Source organism: Arabidopsis thaliana (genome assembly GCF_000001735.4).
Source record: "Arabidopsis thaliana chromosome 1 sequence".
In the NCBI taxonomy this organism is placed as follows: Eukaryota; Viridiplantae; Streptophyta; class Magnoliopsida; order Brassicales; family Brassicaceae; genus Arabidopsis; species Arabidopsis thaliana.
In genome coordinates, this window is record NC_003070.9 from 8194865 (window position 1) to 8212152 (window position 17288).

General features: G+C 34.7%; 9 protein-coding genes and 2 long non-coding RNA genes across 18 annotated transcripts, besides 1 other annotated feature; 8 read left to right on the top strand and 3 right to left on the bottom strand.

Annotated features, from left to right (window-relative positions):
- Nucleotides 1-911: 911 nt before the first annotated feature.
- Nucleotides 912-1611, top strand: AT1G23100 (GroES-like family protein). Its single transcript, NM_102158.3, has 3 exons — nt 912-1107; nt 1193-1332; nt 1424-1611. The coding sequence occupies exons 1-3, from the start codon at nt 1003-1005 to the stop codon at nt 1470-1472; spliced, it is 294 nt and encodes a 97-aa protein (NP_173723.1). The 5' UTR covers nt 912-1002; the 3' UTR covers nt 1473-1611.
- On the bottom strand, nt 1583-3467 carry AT1G23110 (fold protein; the record flags this gene model as incomplete). 7 transcript variants are annotated; one of them, NM_102159.3, is made up of 6 exons in its annotated part: nt 2984-3342; nt 2635-2888; nt 2500-2555; nt 2335-2413; nt 2129-2267; nt 1583-2049 (listed from the first exon to the last, which is right to left on the bottom strand). In NM_102159.3, the coding sequence occupies exons 2-6, from the start codon at nt 2799-2801 to the stop codon at nt 1744-1746; spliced, it is 747 nt and encodes a 248-aa protein (NP_173724.2). In that variant the 5' UTR covers nt 2802-2888; nt 2984-3342. The 7 variants fall into 7 exon arrangements, with proteins under 7 accessions (NP_173724.2, NP_001117336.1, NP_001185068.1 ...); NM_001123864.2 differs by having other exon boundaries at nt 1613-2049; nt 3188-3283; NM_001198139.1 differs by having other exon boundaries at nt 1690-2049; nt 2635-2883; nt 3207-3467.
- AT1G05787 lies at nt 2679-3244 on the top strand. Its single transcript, NR_138962.1, has one exon. It is a non-coding gene; the product is annotated as an other RNA (long non-coding RNA).
- A 254-nt stretch (nt 3468-3721) lies between the features above and the next one.
- AT1G23120 (Polyketide cyclase/dehydrase and lipid transport superfamily protein) lies at nt 3722-4752 on the top strand. Of its 2 annotated transcripts, none has more exons than NM_001332591.1 (2): nt 3722-4098; nt 4224-4752. In NM_001332591.1, exons 1-2 carry the CDS (start codon nt 3774-3776, stop codon nt 4493-4495), a joined length of 597 nt encoding a protein of 198 aa, NP_001323157.1. In that variant the 5' UTR covers nt 3722-3773; the 3' UTR covers nt 4496-4752. The 2 variants fall into 2 exon arrangements, with proteins under 2 accessions (NP_001323157.1, NP_173725.1); NM_102160.3 differs by having other exon boundaries at nt 3775-4098; nt 4224-4725.
- A 704-nt stretch (nt 4753-5456) lies between these two features.
- Nucleotides 5457-6382, top strand: AT1G23130 (Polyketide cyclase/dehydrase and lipid transport superfamily protein). Its single transcript, NM_102161.4, has 2 exons — nt 5457-5774; nt 5856-6382. The coding sequence occupies exons 1-2, from the start codon at nt 5570-5572 to the stop codon at nt 6131-6133; spliced, it is 483 nt and encodes a 160-aa protein (NP_564190.1). The 5' UTR covers nt 5457-5569; the 3' UTR covers nt 6134-6382.
- Nucleotides 6383-7281: 899 nt separating this feature from the next.
- AT1G23140 (Calcium-dependent lipid-binding (CaLB domain) family protein) lies at nt 7282-8437 on the bottom strand. Its single transcript, NM_102162.3, has 3 exons — nt 8198-8437; nt 7898-7993; nt 7282-7788 (listed from the first exon to the last, which is right to left on the bottom strand). The coding sequence occupies exons 1-3, from the start codon at nt 8306-8308 to the stop codon at nt 7498-7500; spliced, it is 498 nt and encodes a 165-aa protein (NP_173727.1). The 5' UTR covers nt 8309-8437; the 3' UTR covers nt 7282-7497.
- Nucleotides 8438-9068: 631 nt separating this feature from the next.
- Nucleotides 9069-9454, top strand: RALFL2 (RALF-like 2). Its single transcript, NM_001084116.2, has one exon. It carries the CDS (start codon nt 9098-9100, stop codon nt 9389-9391), a length of 294 nt encoding a protein of 97 aa, NP_001077585.1. The 5' UTR covers nt 9069-9097; the 3' UTR covers nt 9392-9454.
- An 842-nt stretch (nt 9455-10296) lies between these two features.
- Nucleotides 10297-10517, bottom strand: AT1G05793. The gene has a single exon (NR_138963.1). It is a non-coding gene; the product is annotated as an other RNA (long non-coding RNA).
- Nucleotides 10518-11007: 490 nt separating this feature from the next.
- On the top strand, nt 11008-11379 carry RALFL3 (RALF-like 3). The gene has a single exon (NM_001084117.3). It carries the CDS (start codon nt 11070-11072, stop codon nt 11340-11342), a length of 273 nt encoding a protein of 90 aa, NP_001077586.1. The 5' UTR covers nt 11008-11069; the 3' UTR covers nt 11343-11379.
- Nucleotides 11380-11684: 305 nt separating this feature from the next.
- Nucleotides 11685-12754, top strand: AT1G23150 (uncharacterized protein). Its single transcript, NM_102163.4, has 2 exons — nt 11685-12312; nt 12401-12754. Exons 1-2 carry the CDS (start codon nt 12084-12086, stop codon nt 12595-12597), a joined length of 426 nt encoding a protein of 141 aa, NP_173728.1. The 5' UTR covers nt 11685-12083; the 3' UTR covers nt 12598-12754.
- Nucleotides 11850-12005: a sequence feature (AT1G23150.uORF1).
- Nucleotides 12755-14361: 1607 nt separating the features above from the next.
- Nucleotides 14362-16622, top strand: AT1G23160 (Auxin-responsive GH3 family protein). Its single transcript, NM_102164.2, has 4 exons — nt 14362-14660; nt 14813-14914; nt 15012-15793; nt 15902-16622. Exons 1-4 carry the CDS (start codon nt 14368-14370, stop codon nt 16459-16461), a joined length of 1737 nt encoding a protein of 578 aa, NP_173729.1. The 5' UTR covers nt 14362-14367; the 3' UTR covers nt 16462-16622.
- Nucleotides 16623-17288: the final 666 nt, after the last annotated feature.

Sequence of the window (17288 nt, forward strand, 5' to 3'; positions counted from 1 at the left end):
CCACAAACTTTTCCATCGATTTAGACATCAATGGTCTGCTGAATGTTGACGACATCTAGTTTTATATTTGTATTCAATGTCTATTTTTTGAAACGAACCCGCAACCACAACATTGAGTATTCGAAGTATTTTTTTTTTAACTGTAAACCCAAACGCAAAACTCATGAAATATTTTTACCGGCTGAGCAAACTATTATCCATATTTAAATAAATTTTAGATGTTGAGAGCTGATCTCGGATTGCGTCACTAATGGCAACAATGATTTACACTTTCACGTTTGGGAGCTTCAATTGGCAATCGAATAAGCTTGACTCTTTGTAGTTCAGTATGGAGATACAAAAACAGTTATATTTTGCTAGTCAAGCAAGTTCCACAAAATAAGCTTTTTGTATCTCCGACTTAATATTTTCACGTTTGGGAGCTCAAACCTATGTCTTCTTCCGCCAAGGCATGTTCCTACCATTGATTATATTTTGTTTTGTGGCTTTCTTTTGTAATATGATCATTTTCGTAAATTTCGATTTTTGTTATCTATTCGTAGTGTCTCCGTTTTTCTTATAAAAAGAACAAAAATGGAAGATTATAAAAAAATGAAGTGGTTTTATGATATGACGTGATGTTTAGTAAAATAACGTTTTATCGAACGGTTTCACAAACACATTGTACATAAATTACTGAACGAGAAATGTTATTTGTCTACATCACGAGTAAAACTTTAATGCATGTCAATACCATTGACCTAATTAATGAAAAATGTTGAATTAATTAATGCATATACCCTACTTTTTATTAACATGAAACGAGTCAAATAAAAAGGGATTGACTCAATAATTTTAGAAATACTGAATGGGCCTGGGCCACGTAAAGTCCAAGTAACCTTAATAACCTAAAAACCCGGAACACCTGTTGTGCTTAAACCCTAGACCCTAAATCTTAGCGAAATTAAGCAGAGCAACATTTTCGTAATCCGATCTCCGTCGTCGTCGTCGAATCAGATAAAAATGGCGAAGCGTTTGATCCCGACTCTCAACCGTGTATTGGTGGAGAAGATTCTCCCACCGTCAAAGACCGTCTCCGGCATTCTCCTACCGGAGAAATCATCTCAGGTAAACGAATTTCTTTAAAATTCTCATCTTTACCCATTTCTTCGATTGGACGAACTAGAAATTTGTTGGATTTGATTAAACACAGTTGAATTCCGGGAGAGTTATAGCAGTTGGTCCTGGAGCTAGAGACAGAGCAGGGAATCTAATTCCGGTTTCGGTTAAGGAAGGAGACAATGTTCTTTTGCCTGAATTTGGCGGTACTCAAGTTAAGCTTGGAGAGAAAGAGTATGTTCTTAACCTGTTCGATGTAATTCCTCTAAGAGTGAAATTTATCAGTATTTTCGATTTCTCACTGTGTGTTTCGTTCTCTTTGCAGGTTCCTATTGTATAGGGATGAAGATATCATGGCTACACTTCACGAGTGATGTGTTAAAGAGATAGAATTTATGATTCCTCTTTGTTTTGTTGTCTGCAATTGTCTGACATTTGGATCAATTGTTATGATTGTTCTTCACTGTTGGCAACAAGTTCTTATAATTCAATAATCTCTTTTGTTTGGGAATGATGATGATCTACTTCTTACATAGAGATTACTGACTATAAGTCTAGAAATGCTTCTTAGTAATGTCGACTGATTAGGAGAAACAGAGAAACCATTTGTTTCACTGTTCTAAGAATAGCAATTTTGGAAATGATCTACTCAAGAAGTTTATTGCATGTTCCAACTCCAATGGCTGCAGCGAGGTGCCAGCCTGCGTGAAGGAAAGGTGTCTCGGGGAAGAAATCATCAGCTATGAACAGAGCACCTCCTAGCAAGGAAGACATCTTGTGTACGTTATGAGCTGTTTTGAGATCTGGATCCTTTAAGCTTCTTTTAGCAAATGCGACCTCCATCATTCCAGTGTGAACGGCAGAGACCATGAGAGGTTGAAAAGGTAGAACTAAAGCTGATGCAGCCATCAGAAATTTTGGGTTCTCATTCCTTAGAGCCCTTGAGAGACACTGTCCACATAACCAGATTTAATCGGTTATATTTGGTTAAAGAAGAATTTGGAGATGGGTTAAGAAGAGTGGAACTTACTATTGTTGTTGTGGCTATCATTGTGTAATCTACCCATCTCAGGTACTTCCTCAACTTTCCCCTAGAGGCATGATACAGACTCGACGCAATTCCAACTCCAATTAGGGAGTTTGCGTACACCTTTGTGTTCAGATTCTTCCTACATGGGATAGTATCTTGTCAGAGAAACTCTACTTGAAATGATATTTGCAAAGAGAACATTTTACCTTGGTGCCTGCATTCCGAGGAAGATGAAAGGAAGTGAAGTAGCCACATTAGCAGCTGTTTCTAAGACACTCTGGTCACCTGTCATATGTTTCGATTGCATAATAAAAAGACCGATCAACCATCTTGAGATTGGAAAGATAAAAGATCGAAAACAAGAAGCGTACCGCGAATGCTGCAACAGATTGGCCTTAAGCATGGAGGTCTTTGCTGCCAAAAACGTCTGTAACAGAGAAACTAAATCAGTAACTGAAACCGTTTCAAAAGCTGAGAATGTCACAACCTAATGTTATGTAACATACTCGATGGAAAGTCTTTGATTTGATTCCATGACAGAGGATTTGGTGTTGGTCTGAAAGTCACTAACTTGAGTTGTCTTCTCAAATGAGAAAGGAGAATGAGACGTGACATGAACCCCGTGGATACCCTCAAGGGCATTGCTCGACTTTGATACATTTTGCAGACTCATGGTAATCTTGCTAAACCACAGACAACCAACATTTATCTATACGCCACCAGAATAATCAAACTACTTTGTTGTCTCCCTTGTTCTGTTCTGATGACAAAAATAAAAATGTATTCATAAATTAAACCATAATAATTGGTCATACATGTGTTTTCCAGAGAGAAATATTGGTTACAAGTCAACACCTAAAATTTGATTGCTGCATGATATGCTGAATTATCAATGACCAGAATTGTATCTGCTTTTTCTCTTTTCCATTTCGTATGAATTTTATGTGAATAAGGGCCACAAAGCATATAGCGTTTCGATAAAATTCAACGGAAAAGCTAAGAAGAAGCAAACACACATAGCTATATTACAGAAAATGATTGCATAGAAAACATGCAAACCTATAGAGAAAGATAGAACCTGAAGCAATGGCCGTAAAAACTCGAAAAGAATTGTTGGAGAAGAAATGCTATAAAGAGAGAGAGAGAAGGAACGAGGAGAACTAAGCAGAGAGAATCAGAGTCAGAGAGATGCGAATGACTCACGAATCTTTTTCCTTAACTCTCTCTGTTCCACGGCATATTCTCTTCATCAATATTCTTACTCAGTTACCAGTCCCGGTTTTATCCGGTTTATATACCGGTTTGATTTTGATCCGAACCAAGAACGTATCTCAGAGTCAGCGTCATGCATGGTTTATACTTTATAGGTCTGGGCCAAATATGGGCTAAGACCAACGTGTAGTGTGTGTCGCATATTCATTCTTATGAAATGTGTCCTCTTTGGTTATGGTGAAAAGAAAACATTTAAATATTGTTCTTAGTTAATAAAATAATTTTCGCTTCCTTAGTTTACCAACAACAAAATTACGCTTCCTGTTACTTGTTAAATGAAAATAAATACTGTTCTTACCAAACACAAAAATGAAAATACATATTGTATAATACACTTAGACAATACTTAAAATATGAATTAACAACACGTGTTATGCTTATCAAGAAACTGCTACGCATAAGGCACCTACCTTGCCTACCTCTATTTTTGTTTTCTTCTCTTGGTTTTCTACTCTATGCTTTTTGTTATGGTAAAGATAAACAACAGAAAAGTCAGCGTGAGAGACTGGATTATCTTAGAGCCATGGCTGGTGTCCAGACTCTCGAATTAGAGATCCAAGTGAATATGACCGCCGAGAGATTCTTCAAGACTTTCAAGAAGAAAGAAGGAAATTTCACGGACAAGACAGAGGCAGTTTATGTTCATCGTGACGATCCCACATCCAACTCCTCTATTCAGATCTGGAATTTCATCGTTGGTATGTACTATAACTAGCTGTCTATGTTTTTTAAGGAGTCTTGAAAAATAGGGTTTTTTCTCTCTTTTTTTTTTTTTTTTTTTTCTAATTCTTGAATTCCATCGGTTACTTTGGGTTTATTATAGATGGAAAAATGGAGCAGATCAAAGAGAAGATAGACGTAGATGAAGAGAACAAGTCGGTGTCTTTCTTAGCTCTTGAAGGAGATGTGTTAAAGCAATATAAGAGCTATAAGATAACACTTGACGTTGTTCCTAAGGATCATAAAGTTTGTATTGCAAAGTGGACATGGGAATACGAGAAGTTAAATGACGACGTTCCTCCCCCTACCAGATACACTGCGTTCGTTGAAGATTACACACGCGACCTCGAGACTAGATTGTTGTCTGAATCATGAATATATCATCAATGTCTCCGAGTTCCTTGTCAAATAAATCAGATCTTGCTATGAAAATAATATTTTTATAAATTTTCATAAATGATGACATGAAACAAATCGCATATTAACTAATATGAAAATACAGTATTAATTTTACTCACAGAATAGATCTGAAGTGTCAAGGATATCATATCCTTGACACAAAGTACCTATTTCAATTGTTGTGTGCACTTACTTTTACAAATGGCCAACCATTAAATTTTTAAATGTTTACACAATCGTCTTTTTTTTAAATGACTCTATTTATTGGATAAATTTATTTTCTAATAGTATGGTATTATACTATCTATTTTATTGATTAATCAATGATGAGGAATTTATATTCCTAAAGCTAACTAAGCATGAATTCCATGCACCGAATTTCCTAAAAGAGAAAATTGACATGAAAAAAGTGATTCTCTTTTACTAATATACATTTCTCAAATGTTTTCATTTTCGCTATAAATTTTACATATAAGTATTTACATGCAAAAGTTTCTACGTAAAAAGCTTAGAGGAATTACTCATCCTTCCTTACAATGATTTGTTAGAGTTATTAGATAAAAATACACATGACGCTCCCAAAAATCGATTAATGGAAGTTGTGTTGTGATATGTGAATAGTACTATACGAGAAGTTATTTAATTTGCAGATTCTACAAGCAGGGCTTCAAGACAACGTACATGCTTTCGAATAACGATATTGGTCTTCTGAACGGGCTTACTTTTGTCGTTGGTATATGTGGTCGATAATAGCAGCCTATAACAATCTTGAAACATATTTTTTTTTTGTGGACACATCACTGAATCGATTCCCATAAGGCCACAACTGACTAAAAGAAATTGTAGTTGTTATCAGCTAGTTGGTCTGATTCCTTCCCTTCCGTAAGGGACCATATATATTCCAACATTCCGAAACTCTGTTGTTTTAGAATAATGACTCTTGCCACAGATTGCTTATTCTTTCCTCTATAAAAGTGGCTATGAATTTCCAAAGAGACTCTCACTCACTCTCATTAAAACCTAGAGAAGCAAAACATCCGTATAAGAAAAATGGCACAAGCTACGCGTCAGTCTTCTCTACAAGGGGAACTTGAGGTAGATATTGAGATCAAAGCATCGGCAAAGAAGTTCCATCACATGCTCTCTGGAAGACCACAAGATGTTGCGAAAGCCACTCCTGACATCCAGGGATGTGCTTTGCATGAGGGAGAGTTTGGCAAAGTTGGCAGTGTCATATTCTGGAACTATGCTATTGGTAAACACAAACGTTTATTTATAATATAATTTTGCAACAACATACAAGATTTGATAGGTTAACCCTTCGTTTTGGGTGCAGATGGGCAGCCCAAGGTGGCGAGGGAGAGGATCGAGGCAGTGGATCAGGAGAAGAATCTGTTAGTGCTCAGGGTAATAGATGGAGATCTGACGAAAGAGTTCAAGAGCTTCTTGGTCACTATCCAGGCAACCCCAAAGCTAAGAGGACCGGGAAGTGTGGTTAAGTGTCACTTAAAATATGAGAGGATTGACGAGAAGGTGGCTCCTCCGGAGAAGCTGCTCGAGTTGTTTGCCAAGCTAACCGAATCAATGGACGAAATGCTTTTGTCCGAAGTCTAGAGGATTCCTTGGATATCCATCTATCTATCTATCTATCTATGTTTGTGGGTGTTTTGTAAGATATCTCAAATTTTCAATAATGTGCTCTCTCTATGAAGAGATCTGAACTGCAAGTATTGCAGAGTTTGTGTTACGTATGTTTGAAGTTTTTAATTAGTTGCAAATTATAACAATTGTGTTGCTGCTATATGTTTCGCCTATGCATGTTATGTTTTAAGAAAAGTAAAAGCGTTCGTCTACTTTTTTTTTTTTTTTTTTTATGATAAACCCTATCGGCTGATCCGGCCAGCCTCGGTAGAAACGCACTGAAGTACTTCAGAGTCAACTTCTTCCGAAGGACCACCACACTGTATGTCCCGAGATTGGAATGCTTTCCGACTAATGGTAGGAGGTAATAAGGTCGCCTGCATTTCTGACTACCAGATAAACCAATTGGGGCAAAGCTCAACTGACAGACTTCCCAAATAAAGTTGTATACTTCTTATAAGTACAATAATTAAAGTTGCTAAGCCCAAACAATTCATGTGATGGTCAAGTCTTAAAATTTCATGGGAAATTCCGTCAAAATTACCTTTATTTTCTTGTAATTAATGATATATTATTATTAGAATCATCTTACTTAACCAATTTTGTATCACTTTTTTATTATTTCACCAATTGACCTAAATTTGTTTTTATTTGTTTAACTTTTAACCAATTCTATATGTTTTGTTATCCACTGTTATAATCGATCACTCTCGTACGTCTAATCTCGCATACAATCGAATTTAGTGGTCTTACTCATCGTAGCCATGCCTTTCGTTGGTTTCGCGTGTATAAGAGATATAGAGGCTGTATACATGCGCGACCTTAGGGCACCGTAACTCTTGTATACGTTTTGAGGGCTTGAGCTATTTAGAAACATCATATTTTTTAATCCCTTGAGGTACCATAGAGAGCCAATGGATACTATATGATGAAAAAAACAAAAGGGAGATTGTTTTCTTTATAAGCTAAGTAAGGTAGCAATCTTGTGTACAGTCGATATCGAGTGAGTTAACTCAACTTTTTTGTTGTTGGTACGAATCTATGATAATCGAAGGAGATGTAATGAAAGATCTAAAGAGCTTCTTGATCACTATACATGTAAAGCAAAAGCAAGAAGGGCTTGGAAATGTACTATGAAGTGGCACATTGAGTATGAGAAGGTGTGTAACACCCTTCCTGAAAAATAAATCAATATCCAATGAGTTCAACGAATCCCTATTTGTGTGTGCATATGGAAGTTGTAACATTTTGAGTTAGATATGAGTATATGACATCGTCGCTGCCTTATTACAAATCAGAAGAAACAAATATAAAAAACTTCTATATACATTTCTCCTTCAAAAATCGCTTGAACCAGTAACATTGATCCACTCGATTTGGATCTCAACCTCACCACTCTCTACATTTCTCAGCTGGAGAATCATGTCTTGAAGAATCTTTCCATTACTGAAGATGATCCTACTCTCTTCAGCCAAACAGTTATCTCCACTCGGCTTCACTCTACGGATCTCGGTTCCATTAGTGAGTTCTTGAATATCCGTTCCTTGAACCTCGAAAAACGGCTTGATGTCTATTTCCGCATCTCCCATCGGGTCATGGGAAGTGAACGTATCTTTATCATACACTTCCTACAAGGAAACATAACAAACAAAAACTCAGAAACATAATCTCTTCACCAAAACCAAAAGACTCCTTTAAGATCAAGAATCATTTCAAGAAGATCAAGAACTAACTCACGAGAGTCACATGTTGATTAGGATCATTGATTCCAAGCGTCAATTCATCGTCCCACTCAGGGTTGCAGCTATTTTCCACACCACGTGTCTTCAATTTCTGAGACAAATCGATTGATATCATCACAAGTCTCTTAAAAGTCCATTATAAGTTCCATCAAAAACAGAGTAATTTCCAAATCTTCTAAAGTTTCCTCTTTTTCAAAATTGGAATCTACGGAGTATAATGGGCTAATCTATCTTACCTCAGATGATCAAAACACGATCTTTATAACACAGAGAACAGAGAACATAAGAGAGATACCTGAGAACCCATGGTTACGACGACGAAAGGGTCGCTGGTATTAGAATCACGACTAACAAGATTAATCCCTCTTTTCACTCTGATTCTAAGAAGTCCCACCAGATTCTCCATGTCTCCTCGGACTCTTGTCTTTTGTCTTGTACTTGGATTCTTAGAAGAGAAACTAGTTGCAGAAGAAGAATGAAGCAGATGATATGTTTCTGGCCTCTTTTAAAGTCTCTGACTTTTGTCTACACAGAGCATCTTCTGGAGAATCTTTATATGCTTTGCATTAAAATAGTAATCGTTGAATTGTTTTCTTTTGGTGAATAGGACTTGTGATTTTTTTTACAATAGGCCGACCAGTAAGTTTATGACAAATTAGATTCATTTCATAGATATTCTAAGAATTAGTCTTACACATTCCTTCTTAAATATAGCCACTATAAAATTTAAATACCAAGGAATTTGAACCCTTTGAAGATAAATATATGAATACTATACAATACATCAATTTAATAGACCACCCAATAGTTTTATGACATAAATACATCTAGATATGGCTATTTTAAAAATATAGCGGATTACTATAGTAAATCACCCAACAAGAAAACCTGATTTGTATAGATCTATAGTTCAATAACACTAGATTTTATAATTTTTTGAAAATAAATCAGGAATGAAGAATAACACAAGATTTGTTATCTTAACAAAAAACATTCTAAATAGTTGATTGAAAAAGTAAATTCACTTCATATTGATTAACAAAAAAGTCACATTTACTTAAACAGTAATATGTATAGACAATTCTTAGTAAAATAGATTCACTATATATATATATATATATATATATATATCACTTTTGTTTTCTACATGCAAATACATATATTTAGTAAAATCAAAAACATAAATCTGATCATAATGGAAGCAAGACATATGCTCGTGACAATACTCTTGTTATCATTTGTGTTTATGAATATCATGAAGGTGGAAGCTCAAAAAGTAATTGGATATCCAGCAATAGGACGTGATGGTGCACGTGGATGTAGTCCTAAAGATCCTTCATGTCCACAACAACCGGAGAAGCCGTACAAGCGAGGATGTGAGAAAATTACAAGATGTGAACGTGATCGCCGTAAGCAAGCCCATCTTCGGAATCCTCGAAAAGTACTAGATGTAGTCGCAGTGATGGCAAAGGCCAAGCAGCTCTACTGAACAATATATGATTAAAATTATAGATATGCAAAATCATATGAAACTATTGCAACTAGACGACCATTAATGAATAAATATATTATTTTATATTTCTTTAGTTCACTTTAATTTGGCTCCATATATCTATTGTCATGATCAAGAAATGCATAGCCAGGAAAAATGGTTGTCGTCGCCATATAAATTGATGTTGTTTTACCTCCATGTGGTATTTGAGTCAACATCTATTAACGAATGCATTCTCAGCATTTAGATCAATGTGAATTTGGTCTAGTTGTCATAGTTTGTGAGTTTGTGTTTTTTTTTTCTTTCGTAAAAACAATTATTCCTGTTGCTATCGGTATGAAAAGGAAATGACTGTATAAAATTTTGCCTTCAAGAAAAAATATATAGACCTAAAATAAATAAATATATTTTCTTTTAAATTAATATGTGGGTAAACAAAGAAAAATGGTGTTTTTTCAATGAGATATTTATCTATAATGCCTGAAAAACTTAAAAACTTACAAAATTAGGTACTTTTATAATGATTTACAAATTGAGGTACTTTTTCTTATATGAAATGACGCTTGTACCCTTGCTTCATCAAATCATTCATTCGACATTGAAACATCTTATCATATGGTCAATACAAATTTCATGTTTGCTCTGTTATTGTTGGCACCTCCCTGTCGTCAGATTCAGTTTCTCCTTCCTCTCTTCAAACTCAATTCATGGTTAATACACCAATTTTCAAAGTTGCAGGAAAAAAGAAGAAGAGATTTTAAGCTTCTCAATTGGAAATTGATAAGCCATTAGAAAGTTAGCGAAAAGGATTTCAAGCATTTGTTTTGGGTTTGGGTTTGTGTAAATTAGCATATACTATATCATTTTTTCGATTAGATAGACAAGTTTGGTTTATCTACTTCACAATTTGACAGAAAAAAGAGAGGAAGAAGATTAATACTCTCAATCCGTTTGATTTTCTCCTTGGGTTCCCTATGTGCACTATCCTTTAGGGTTTAGTTTTTGTGAACGTAGTCGAAACAAAAGAATCCGGTGGAGAATATAACAGAAACAAATCTAAAAAATTTGGCGGAGGAAACGTGGTGGTGGTCGGAAAAAGAGAAAAAAGAAGAAGATACAGTTGATAGGGGTAAAATAGTCTTTCTCGCTAGCATAAAGTACTCTTTTTCAAAGCCCAACCTAAAAGATCTCAAAATCAAAAATTTTAATAAAAAATGATCTGTTTTGACAATAAGCCCTTTTTCAATAGACCAACCAATGATTTCATGACATAAAATACATGTTTTTCCAAAAACATATGAACAACGTAAATCCATTTTGTAAGACTACCCCAAAAAGAACACTAATATAAAATATATAGATATAAACACTATTATGTATCGACAAATTAAAGTAAATTTGGAATACTATGAATACTAAAAGGATTGGAATTTGGAACCCTTTTGTACTTTTTAAAGAAAATAAAGATTGACACATGGATTTTTTTAATAGACCATTTCAATATATGTAAGACATATCTACAACTAAAGATTAGAGATTTAAGACATGTAAATTCACTTCTAAACATAAAAATGTACTTATTATATATAGATAATCCTTCATAAGATTGATCCACTATAAATACAACAGATTGAAACTTTTCATTGTTCAGTTCACCAAAACAAATAATTTAATCATGAGCAATTTGAGAGGAACAAATAGGTTTATACTTGTGGCAGTACTCGTATCATTTGTGTTTTTAAGCATCATGAATGCTGAAGCTCGTAAAGAAATTGGATATCCAAAACAAAGATTTGGTGAAGACCGAACGAATCCGTACGAGGAAATAACACCACCACTAATAGGAGGATGTGATCCTAAAAATCCTCAAACGTGTCTACCAAAACAGCCAGCAAATCCGTACCGACGAGGATGTTTAAAAATTACAAGATGTCAGCGTGATGTATAAGCTTTTTCGAACTATATATGTAACAACTAAAGATTATAGTTATCCAAAAATCAATAATCATTAAACGAATAATTATATGGTTTATCATAATTATTTATTTTAAGATAGTCTAATAGTCAGAAAATCTGAATTGAACTGTTACGTGTATTTCGCTTATGCATACAACAAAACAAACTTATCACAATTTAAGGTTGTTTTGAGTTTTTCTCTATTTACTTAAAATACGGTAAAAAAAGCAAAACGCGTTTAACAAAAATAAAATATTCCCAAAAAAAACTTTTATGCCCTAAAGTTGATTAAAGACCTTTCTACACGCATCTAATCATCTCTTCTCATCAAAATCACAAAATCACAAATTCGATTTTCCTCTTCTCTTCTTCTTCCTCCTCCTCCTCTCGGATTCTTCCTTAAAGTTTCCACCTTTCGCCACCGAGAAAACATTCCGGCAAACCCTCGTCGGAATACTTAATCTCTTTGATAATCTTTCTCTCTGGTGACGTTTTGTGAATGGTGGAAACTAATCTGATTGGTGATAATCATAGGCTCACCCTTTCAACTAAAAGGGCGAGCTTTCTCATCATCCCTCTCTCTCAAGACTCTGTTTTCTCATTCGGTTCTTGCAAAGAAGGCTGGTACTTCCGTTGCATTGGCCTTGACCCGTGAACCAATCAATCATCATCTCCGATCATATTTTCAATAATAATTTCTGTGTTTTGATTTTTTGAGAATTTTGAAAAAAAGATGTTGCTTTACAAGAAAAAGAATCAGATTGTTAAAGGAAACAGAATCTTGATCAGCGTAACGTTTCTTGGTAGTGCTGGTCCGATCCGGTTCGTTGCTAATGAAGGTGATCTTGTTGCATCTGTGATTGATACTGCTTTGAAATGTTATGCTCGTGAAGGTCGTCTTCCTATTCTTGGATCTGATTTCAACGATTTTGTTTTTTATTGTCCAATGGTTGGACCTGGAGGTAACTTGTCAAATACGCAAAGTTTCTCCTCTGTTTTGTGATTATATAAAGATTGTTTTTTTTTTAATTTTTAGTTTTCTTGGTGTAGCTTTGAGTCCATGGGAAGCAATTGGGTCGGTGGGAGTGAGGAACTTTATGTTGTGTAAGAAGAAACCAGAGGAGAAGAAGGTTGAGGAAGATAAGGGAAGATCGAATTTTCCGATTAATGGAGCTAGAAAAGGAGCTGGTGGAAGTTTTAAGGCTTGGATTAATAAATCTTTAAGACTTAAAGTGACTACCCATTAGAGAGACTACTTATATGTTGTCTTCTCTGTTTCTTTGAATGCTCATGTTTGGTTTGTGTCTTTGTTCTTTTGATCTTCTTATTTTATGAACTTTTGATTTGTTTTTTTTGTTTCTTATGATGGTTTCAGGAAATAAAAGTTTCAAGTTCATTTGAACAAAAAAAAAGAAGTTTCTTTCGCTATAGATTTTTAGTATTTGTCCTTTTTGTTTACAAAATTAGTTTAGAACTTTGATCACCAGAAATGTGAAAATAGCATTGCTTAAATTAGTTAATAAATTTAGATTTACGAAAAATGTGAAAATTGCATGGTTATTCTTTAGTATATTCGACTTTGCAAGTGGTTCAGAAAAAATGAGAAAAAGGCAGAATTTTAACAAGAGAATCACAACTTTGCTTTAGGCGCAAATTGTGGAATGGTTGTTGGGGAAATTTGATCATTTTCTTCTCCAAGAGTAGACTTTATTGGTTATTGAGATTTGAGATGAGATACTAAAATAGCAGATATTAAGGGATTCGAATTTTGAATTCTTTCAATGTTTCTTTTCTTTATTATCTGTAGACAGTTAGTTAAAATATATCCCTTGGAGTAACTAATCAACTACTTTCATTTTATAAATAAAGTCTATATTACATAAACATGACATATCTGATATCTCCTAAGGCCCTATTTAAAAATATATATATCTGGTTGGTCTTCCTCTAATACAAAATTCACAACTAGTAATATTTTGAGAGTAGAATTCTCCTATATTAGAATATAGAGGTAAAACTGTGACAATTATATTGAACTCGGATGTGACCTTACAAGTGAATAAATACATTATACAAGTAGATTTGGTCGGTTTATGGCGTGTGAACTCGATCCATCTTCTTATAACTCTTGAAAATCTCATGAGGCATCTACTTCAAATGATCATTTGGGTTTTCTACGAGAAGTTTATTTGCCTCAACAAGAAGCCACTCCAAAAAAACAAAAGACCAACTAATAAGACAAGTTGTTGTAGTGTTGTAGCAAATTAATGACGAGTTCATAAACGAATATTGACCCTTTCATATTACCCTTTTAAGTTGTAACAAAAAAAAAACATTGACCTTTTCATTTTTGGACGCAGATATCGTAATGAATTAATGGAAATGGATAAAGATGAATATCGAGATATACTAGAAGATTTCAAAAAAACAAAAACTAGAAGATTTCAAGAAGAAATCCAAATGGATGAAAAGGTACTATACAATGTGATGATCTGTTAGTTCTATCCAACTAAGCTTAATAAACCAAATGTACCTCAATAATGTTTGCGACTAATATACTCAAAATAGGGTTTAGAAAAGACAGAAAAATATTAATGAAACATGTATGTGTGATACACTCAAGGTAATTTTCATTCATAATTTACTGATATGCATGTGATTGGTAAGTTAAGATAATATTAGTAAATCAATGTAAAGTTTAAGCTTCCATTCATTTCTCTCATATGCATGTGATTCGGAGGATCCGAGGAATTTGAGTCCATAATATAGAATTTCTTGTTTTCAGAGATCTCAGATTGTCAAGCATATGTTAGTATATCCCAAGTTCTTAAGGTACAAACATGAAGAATCTTTTGGTAGCTTAAGATCTTTCCAAAATCGTTTCACACGTTTCCCAATATTTCTGATTTTTAATCAAATTTTCAGGTGCTTCGTGATTTATTAATCTTTTGTCCTTGCTCTATTTATAGAAGCAAGTGTGCAGTTCTTAGTTTCATGTGAATTAAAGGTAACCAAATATGAGTTTAACCTCTGATCTCTCCGAAAAATCCAGTGATAAAATGAAGGTTCTAGAGGATTTAACATCAAATGTAACGCAGATACAAGACAATGTATTGGAGGAGATACTCACACTAAATGCAAACACGAATTATCTCCAAAAGTTCTTCCTTGGAAGCTTTGATAAAGAAAGTTTCAAGAAGAACGTACCAGTGGTAACTTATGAAGATGTTAAGCCATATATCGAACGTGTCGTGAATGGAGAGCCCTCGAATGTCATTTCGGCCCGGCCTATAACCGGTTTTGTACTAAGGTAAAAAGAAGAGGTTAATGTCATGGTATTTCTTACATGTATTGCAAGTATAAGACCTAATATTGTCATTTTTTACGTTTGCATGTTATATTTTTGTTTGTAAATCAAATGTGAAAAAATTCATGACCTAATTCCTAAAATGTTGATTGTAGTACGGGAACTTCAGGGGGAGCACAAAAGATGATGCCATGGAATGAAAAATATTTAGACAACTTGACCTTCATGTATGATCTTCGTATGCATATTATAAGCAAGTAGGTCCATATATATATTTAAACGAAAACTTACGAATGATAAAAATTATTGATAAAATAAAGAAATAAATCATTGATTCTATTCGTTAATTTCTAGTAATGTGAAAGATGTGGAGAAAGGAAAGGCGATGATGTTTTACTTCACTAAACTCGAATCCATCACTCCCTCTGGCTTGCCTGCTCGAGTCGCCAGCAGTAGCTATTTAAAGAGCAACTATTTCAAGAACCGTCCATCAAACTGGTATTACTCTTACACAAGCCCTGATGAAGTCACTCTATGTCCAGACAACAAACAAAATCTCTACTGCCATTTGCTTTGTGGTCTGGTTCAAAGAAACGAGGTTACAAGAATGGGTTCTATCTTCGCCTCCGTTATGGTCCGAGCAATCAAGTTTCTTGAAGATTCATGGGAAGAGTTGTGTTCAAACATCCGATCAGGGCAGCTCAGCGAGTGGATCACGGACATTGGTTGTCGAGATTCGGTGTCTCTAGTTCTTGGTGGGCCTCATCCTGAAGCGGCAGACACCATTGAACAAATATGCAACCAAAAATGTTGGAAAGGTATAATCACAAGACTTTGGCCAAAAGCTAAATATATTGAAACTATTGTTACTGGTTCGATGGTGCAGTATGTTCCCACATTGAACTATTACTCTAATAATATGTTACCTCTCATTTCAACAATCTACGCTTCTTCGGAGACTCAATTCGGGTTAAATCTCAATCCTATGTGCAAGCCTGAAGATGTATCGTACACATTCATGCCCAACGTGTCCTACTTCGAGTTCATACCAGTGGATGGAGACAAGAACGATGTTGTTGACCTTGCTGATGTCAAACTTGGATGTTGTTATGAGGCTGTCGTCACAAATTTTTCAGGTGAGCTAAATAATAAAACATTATGAATATTAAAAACCATGAAATTAATTAATCCTTTTCTTTGTTGTTGTGGATGTGAATGTTTTTTCATGCTCTTTCTTGCTTCAGGCTTGTATAGAATAAGAGTTGGAGACATTCTAGTGGTGACTGGTTTCCATAACAAAGCACCTCAGTTTAGGTTTATAAGAAGAGACAACGTGGTTTTAAGCATTGACTTGGACAAAACTAACGAAGATGATCTGTTTAAGGCGGTGAATAACGCAAAACTCACTCTTGACTCATCACATCTCATGCTAATAGACTTCACTAGCTATGCTGATATCTCCACTATCCCGGGACACTACGTAGTTTATTGGGAAGTAAAGAACAAAAACGAAGACAAGAAGAGCAAAAAGCACATAGAGCTCAAAGAAGAGACATTCTCGGAGTGTTGTTTACTAATGGAGGATTCATTAGACAGTGTTTACAAGATTTGTCGGTTTAAGGAGGAATCTGTAGGACCATTGGAGATAAAAGTGGTGCGTCAAGGGACATTTGATTCTCTCATGGATTACTTCATCTCACAAGGTGCTTCTATTGGTCAATACAAGACTCCAAGGTGCATTAAATCTGGAAAAGCCTTAGAGGTATTAGAGGAAAATGTGGTAGCCACATTCTTCAGTACCTGATAGATAATAATGTTGCTAAGTTATCAATAAATATGCATGTGCATATGCTAGCTGCGTATTAGTTTTCTAAATTGTTGGAGTTTCTTTTTCTTTTTCTCTTTATTGGAAAAATCAATGTTAAAGTGTTTTTAGTCCATACAAAAACAATGTCGTTTTCGATAGAATTTCGTATGAATATTTATGAGCTTAAAGCCTCAATCAACAAGTTTGAGCCTAATTTTAACAAAAAAGTATAAGCCATAAAAGACCTCACATGATCCATTAATTTCTTTTTGATTGGCGTATGGCTAATATGATAGACAAAATTCCAATTCACTACATGCAAACACGTAAGTAGGATACCAGTTCCCATATTTTTTTTTGTCACAAAAACCAGTTCGCATGTTATTATCACGTTGTGTTCACGTACTTATTAAATTTAATTAGTTTGTCACAAAACGTAAGTAGTGATGAATTAGAGAGTCAAAACCACATGCATGCTGGTTTTGTTATTTAGCCCTTTAATTTTGTTGACATTATGAGAGAGTAATTGTTTGGCGCTTGCACGAAGTCACGAACTTCAACACCGTTCACCACCACCGCCACCGGCACCACCACTTTCCATTTTTCTCTTTATCACTAAAAGTCATCTTGACAAAAAATCAAAAAAATCAAATTATTAAAGAAGACAAAAATTTTTATTCGTTAATTTGTATAATTGAAGGCTGTAATTTTCTAGATCTTGCTACGGAAACAAATGTAGGTAAATATTAATGAGAGTATATTGCAGAGCAAAATAGCAAAATGCGAATAAGAGTGGTGGAGGTATCCAAAGAAACAGGTTTTCA

Bases quoted from the DNA above. Each gene is read 5' to 3' on its own strand.
- AT1G23100 (NM_102158.3), top strand. From the start codon at position 1,003: ATGGCGAAGCGTTTGATCCCGACTCTCAACCGTGTATTGGTGGAGAAG. The intron at 1,108-1,192 runs GTAAACGAATTT...GATTAAACACAG, and splicing joins TACCGGAGAAATCATCTCAG to TTGAATTCCGGGAGAGTTAT. The intron at 1,333-1,423 runs GTATGTTCTTAA...TTCTCTTTGCAG, and splicing joins GTTAAGCTTGGAGAGAAAGA to GTTCCTATTGTATAGGGATG.
- AT1G23120 (NM_001332591.1), top strand. From the start codon at position 3,774: ATGCTTATCAAGAAACTGCTACGCATAAGGCACCTACCTTGCCTACCT. The intron at 4,099-4,223 runs GTATGTACTATA...GGTTTATTATAG, and splicing joins GATCTGGAATTTCATCGTTG to ATGGAAAAATGGAGCAGATC.
- AT1G23130 (NM_102161.4), top strand. From the start codon at position 5,570: ATGGCACAAGCTACGCGTCAGTCTTCTCTACAAGGGGAACTTGAGGTA. The intron at 5,775-5,855 runs GTAAACACAAAC...TTTTGGGTGCAG, and splicing joins ATTCTGGAACTATGCTATTG to ATGGGCAGCCCAAGGTGGCG.
- AT1G23140 (NM_102162.3), bottom strand. From the start codon at position 8,308: ATGGAGAATCTGGTGGGACTTCTTAGAATCAGAGTGAAAAGAGGGATT. The intron at 7,994-8,197 runs GTATCTCTCTTA...GATTTGTCTCAG, and splicing joins TCGTAACCATGGGTTCTCAG to AAATTGAAGACACGTGGTGT. The intron at 7,789-7,897 runs GTGAGTTAGTTC...GTTTCCTTGTAG, and splicing joins CTAATCAACATGTGACTCTC to GAAGTGTATGATAAAGATAC.
- RALFL2 (NM_001084116.2), top strand. From the start codon at position 9,098: ATGGAAGCAAGACATATGCTCGTGACAATACTCTTGTTATCATTTGTG.
- RALFL3 (NM_001084117.3), top strand. From the start codon at position 11,070: ATGAGCAATTTGAGAGGAACAAATAGGTTTATACTTGTGGCAGTACTC.
- AT1G23150 (NM_102163.4), top strand. From the start codon at position 12,084: ATGTTGCTTTACAAGAAAAAGAATCAGATTGTTAAAGGAAACAGAATC. The intron at 12,313-12,400 runs GTAACTTGTCAA...TTCTTGGTGTAG, and splicing joins TCCAATGGTTGGACCTGGAG to CTTTGAGTCCATGGGAAGCA.
- AT1G23160 (NM_102164.2), top strand. From the start codon at position 14,368: ATGAGTTTAACCTCTGATCTCTCCGAAAAATCCAGTGATAAAATGAAG. The intron at 14,661-14,812 runs GTAAAAAGAAGA...TGTTGATTGTAG, and splicing joins ATAACCGGTTTTGTACTAAG to TACGGGAACTTCAGGGGGAG. The intron at 14,915-15,011 runs GTAGGTCCATAT...GTTAATTTCTAG, and splicing joins CGTATGCATATTATAAGCAA to TAATGTGAAAGATGTGGAGA.